Source organism: Maylandia zebra, linkage group LG7 (assembly GCF_041146795.1).
Source record: "Maylandia zebra isolate NMK-2024a linkage group LG7, Mzebra_GT3a, whole genome shotgun sequence".
NCBI classification, from domain to species: Eukaryota; Metazoa; Chordata; class Actinopteri; order Cichliformes; family Cichlidae; genus Maylandia; species Maylandia zebra.
Window position 1 is genome coordinate 37,671,365 of NC_135173.1, and position 3,468 is coordinate 37,674,832.

Consider the following 3,468-nt stretch of genomic DNA (forward strand, 5'->3'; position numbering starts at 1 on the left):
ATCATTGTACAACTAGGCCATTCAACAATAGGCAACAATCTGTTGCAATCATTGTGGATAAATTTCATTTGTTTAGCTAAGGTCTTCATTTTCTGGGTAATCTTCCAAATCCCAGTGACTCAGTCGAAACGTCTCCCCTTTTTCCAGAATAACACATTTGCATTTGAGTCATGTTTACTGTAATTCTACTCCATTTCTGTTTCTACCTTCAGTATTAATGTATTTATTTGATCAACATTACCTTCCTACCCATTGCCCTCCAAGGTCCCAGCAATCAACACCACTGGCTGCTGGTAACTTGGCAGTCACTGTGCGCCCTCCCACCCGATCTGCATGACACAACAGTCATAATTCTGTTATAACAGAGCAATAATTTTTGCTTCATTATATAATTCTGCATTACAAGTTACCAGTTGCCTTTAAATAGCATGAAATTTTACAAACCTTTCCCTTCCAGAATCAGTATTTCCATACTGGCGTCCCTTTTTTTAAGCCAATGAGCTGCACTCAGTCCAGAAAGTCCAGCACCAACAACTATAACGTCCCAAATTTCCGCAGTCATAGTTACTTTCTTTAGTGCCAACTTAGCGTGTGCCGGTAAACTGAGGATTCAGACACTCAAATCCAGCCTGTATTCCCTTTTCTTCTCTGTATCAATTAGGTTATCTTATCTTGCAAAGCCTGGGCGGCTTTCATAATAGTGCACTTTGGAACTGTGAACAAGTGAGCTTGTGACCTAGTTGGCAAAGAATCGGCTGTGCAAATTCCAGCAAATAAAGCCAAGAGAGGCGTTTGATTCTTGAACAGTAGAGACATTGTCAGATATAACATCTTTGTAAGACCATGGAAAAATTGAGGCAAATTTTCAAATATGAATCTTGGAACATTCAAACATACATACATATATACATACAGAGAATGGAGTAATCAGTTGTAAGTCAGAAGGAGAATTGGCACTATAGAGCAAGAGCAATATTATGCAAATAAAATGTAACTTTGAACTTGGAGAAGAATAGATAAGAAGACTGGAAAAGACTTCACCCAGTTGCTGGAGACAAAACTGAAGGGAGAGAGTCCCACAAACAAGCAGCAGCTGAAAGCAGCTGCAATGAAGTCCAAGCAGAACATTCCAAAGGAGGAAGCAGAGTAATATTTGGGGATGTCCATGGGTTCTAGACTTCAGGCAGACACAGACTGAGAAGGATTTTCATCCAGTTATTAAAAATAATCCTTGTGTTAGTTTGACCAATTAGTTTGGAGTCTCTGAAAATGGGGGCCTGAGTATAAAAACAGATAATGCAGTGCATTTGTTAAAACCCTTGAATTAAACATGAAAGTTGATACTTCAATTACATCTTGATTGTTGGATTTAAAATCCACTGTGCTGGTGTACAAAGGCAAAATCACAAAAACTGAGTCATTGTCCAAAAACCTGCAGCTCTAACTGTATTATCTCCATATAAATGTGTACAGGCTTTGAAGCCATTCTCAGTGTGAAAAATAAATGAGTAAAGAAAATTCAGTCAGGTCGAGGGCACAACGGTGTACTCTGCAACTTTTACGGTTTGTTATGAAATAAAACCTGATTCTTTCTGAGTCTCTTTTCTTAGTTAAAATGACAAGGACGTTCAGATCATTATGCAATAAAAAGGACTGCTTAAAAATGACTTCTGAGGCACAGCAAGTGAAAACCATACCAACAAGTGTGTGGAACAAGAAGGGCTTGCATGCCTGTACAAACAATGAAAATTCCTCTTGTTCTGGTCTTATGTCTTTGAGTCCATCTGTCTCCATTTGTGCCAAACCTCATATGGAGGTGTTCAGAGTTTCTAATTACTTAGCCAAAACCAAAAATCTGGCACATCGTTTGCTCTTATTTTCATGGCAGTTCTTTATTTTCCTTTTAATTTTATTTTGTGGTTAGAATGATCACTGCTGTCTTAAAGCAAGTTCTCAGAAGACTGGAACAATGAGCAAATAAATGAACAGTTCTAATGGCTTTATTCCACACGTTTTTATTTCAGTTGTTTTCATTCCAAGACAACAAAATTACCCAGACAATAAAAAGACCCAGAACAAACAGTTATTTGTACCTACAGCAGATGACAAGCATTTGTTTAGAGATGTTTTTGTGTCCCTAACAAATGTAAATTAAGGTTCCTCTTTGCCTCTTTTCACTCCCTTACCAAACAGCTTAACAAAAGACAGGATGTCCTCATCACTTCACATAATAATATTGCAGAATAACTTTAACTATGTACACTGATGTTCTAAAATCTTTTTTGTTTTTTTGTTTTTGGGTTTGTTTTTTTTGTTTTTTAAATTTTTCAGCCATCTGTCCAGACAAAAATTCCTCTTAACTAAAACTGACCCCTTTTCAAAATAGTTAGCAGTGTGTGAAGAAAAATTGCAGATTAGTTTGACACTGTGTAGCATTTTCAAATTAATGGCTCAAACAAAAACAAAGGATCAAGGGTTGCATGGCCTTTGATAGGGCAGCGTTTAATTTGATGAATTGATAGACATCAGAGATGCTGTCAATGGCTTTTTCTTGATGTTGTTACTGTTCGCTTATTCATGTTTTATAATTAGTTCAAATAGTTTGACAACTGAAACAGAAAAAAGTAACCAACTTTATTTTAATATAGCGTCACAGTGTAGATGACACTAGAGCAGGAGGAAACTGAACAGAGATGTAATATGGTGAAGGTTTAATCGCTCATCTTGTTTTTTTGATCATTAACTACCTGACAGTAACTTTGGATATGTGAGGGTCAAGTGAAGAATGCCTCAATCACACAGGTCTAGTGACCACTGGTTGATGAGAAAAAATATGTATTCCCCAAATGGTTATAGTTCATTTAATGAAGATTATGTGTGAGTTTAAAAAGGAAGATCTGCAATCATTCATCTTTCCCCCTTTTTATTCCATAATTGCGTTGCACATGTGCAATGACAATAAAAGGCTAGTCTATTCCTGGGTGTTTGGCTCCTAGTCTACTCTTTACTTCATTACTCCTTTCCCTTCCTGTCAAACTTAATACTGTCAACACTTGTCCAATCATCTTCTTGCCTGCCTTGTTTGAGTCAATCAGCCTCCACTCTGTGTTTTAAATCTGTCCTCTTCTTCATTCTCCTTTACAGGCTTCGTGCAACCCATGTCCACGTCAGTCAGAGCTCCATTCAAGAATCCATCTTCATCTTCACCACCACGAGCAACTAGAATCCTATAACCACTGGCATTACATTTTGTCATAATGGGCCATCAGAGTCTAATTGCTAAATACATCAATTTTCTCCAATCGAGAGACTTCCGGTTTTGACGAGCATGGGGTAGTCACACTTTCCCTTAGCTCCCGCAACTTTTAGTTATTTGAGCGAGCCCGCCTAACTTATTTTTTGAGGCAGATATCTTGATGGTTTGGTGAAGCCGTCGGAACATTTGATGCCCTGCCATGTCGCCTAAAC

General features: G+C 37.8%; 1 protein-coding gene across 1 annotated transcript in view; it reads right to left on the reverse strand.

Moving 5' to 3' along the window:
• Positions 1 to 681, reverse strand: part of si:ch211-127i16.2 (putative flavin-containing monoamine oxidase A) — a 53,939-nt gene extending 53,258 nt beyond the window's left edge. The window contains exons 1-2 of the mRNA XM_004538416.5: positions 445 to 681; positions 242 to 329 (exon numbers count right to left, since the gene is read on the reverse strand). Coding sequence (XP_004538473.3) covers positions 242 to 329; positions 445 to 562 — 206 coding nt within the window. The 5' untranslated portion in view covers positions 563 to 681. The remainder of the gene's footprint in view (positions 1 to 241; positions 330 to 444) is intronic.
• Between the last annotated feature and the right edge of the window lie 2,787 nt (positions 682 to 3,468).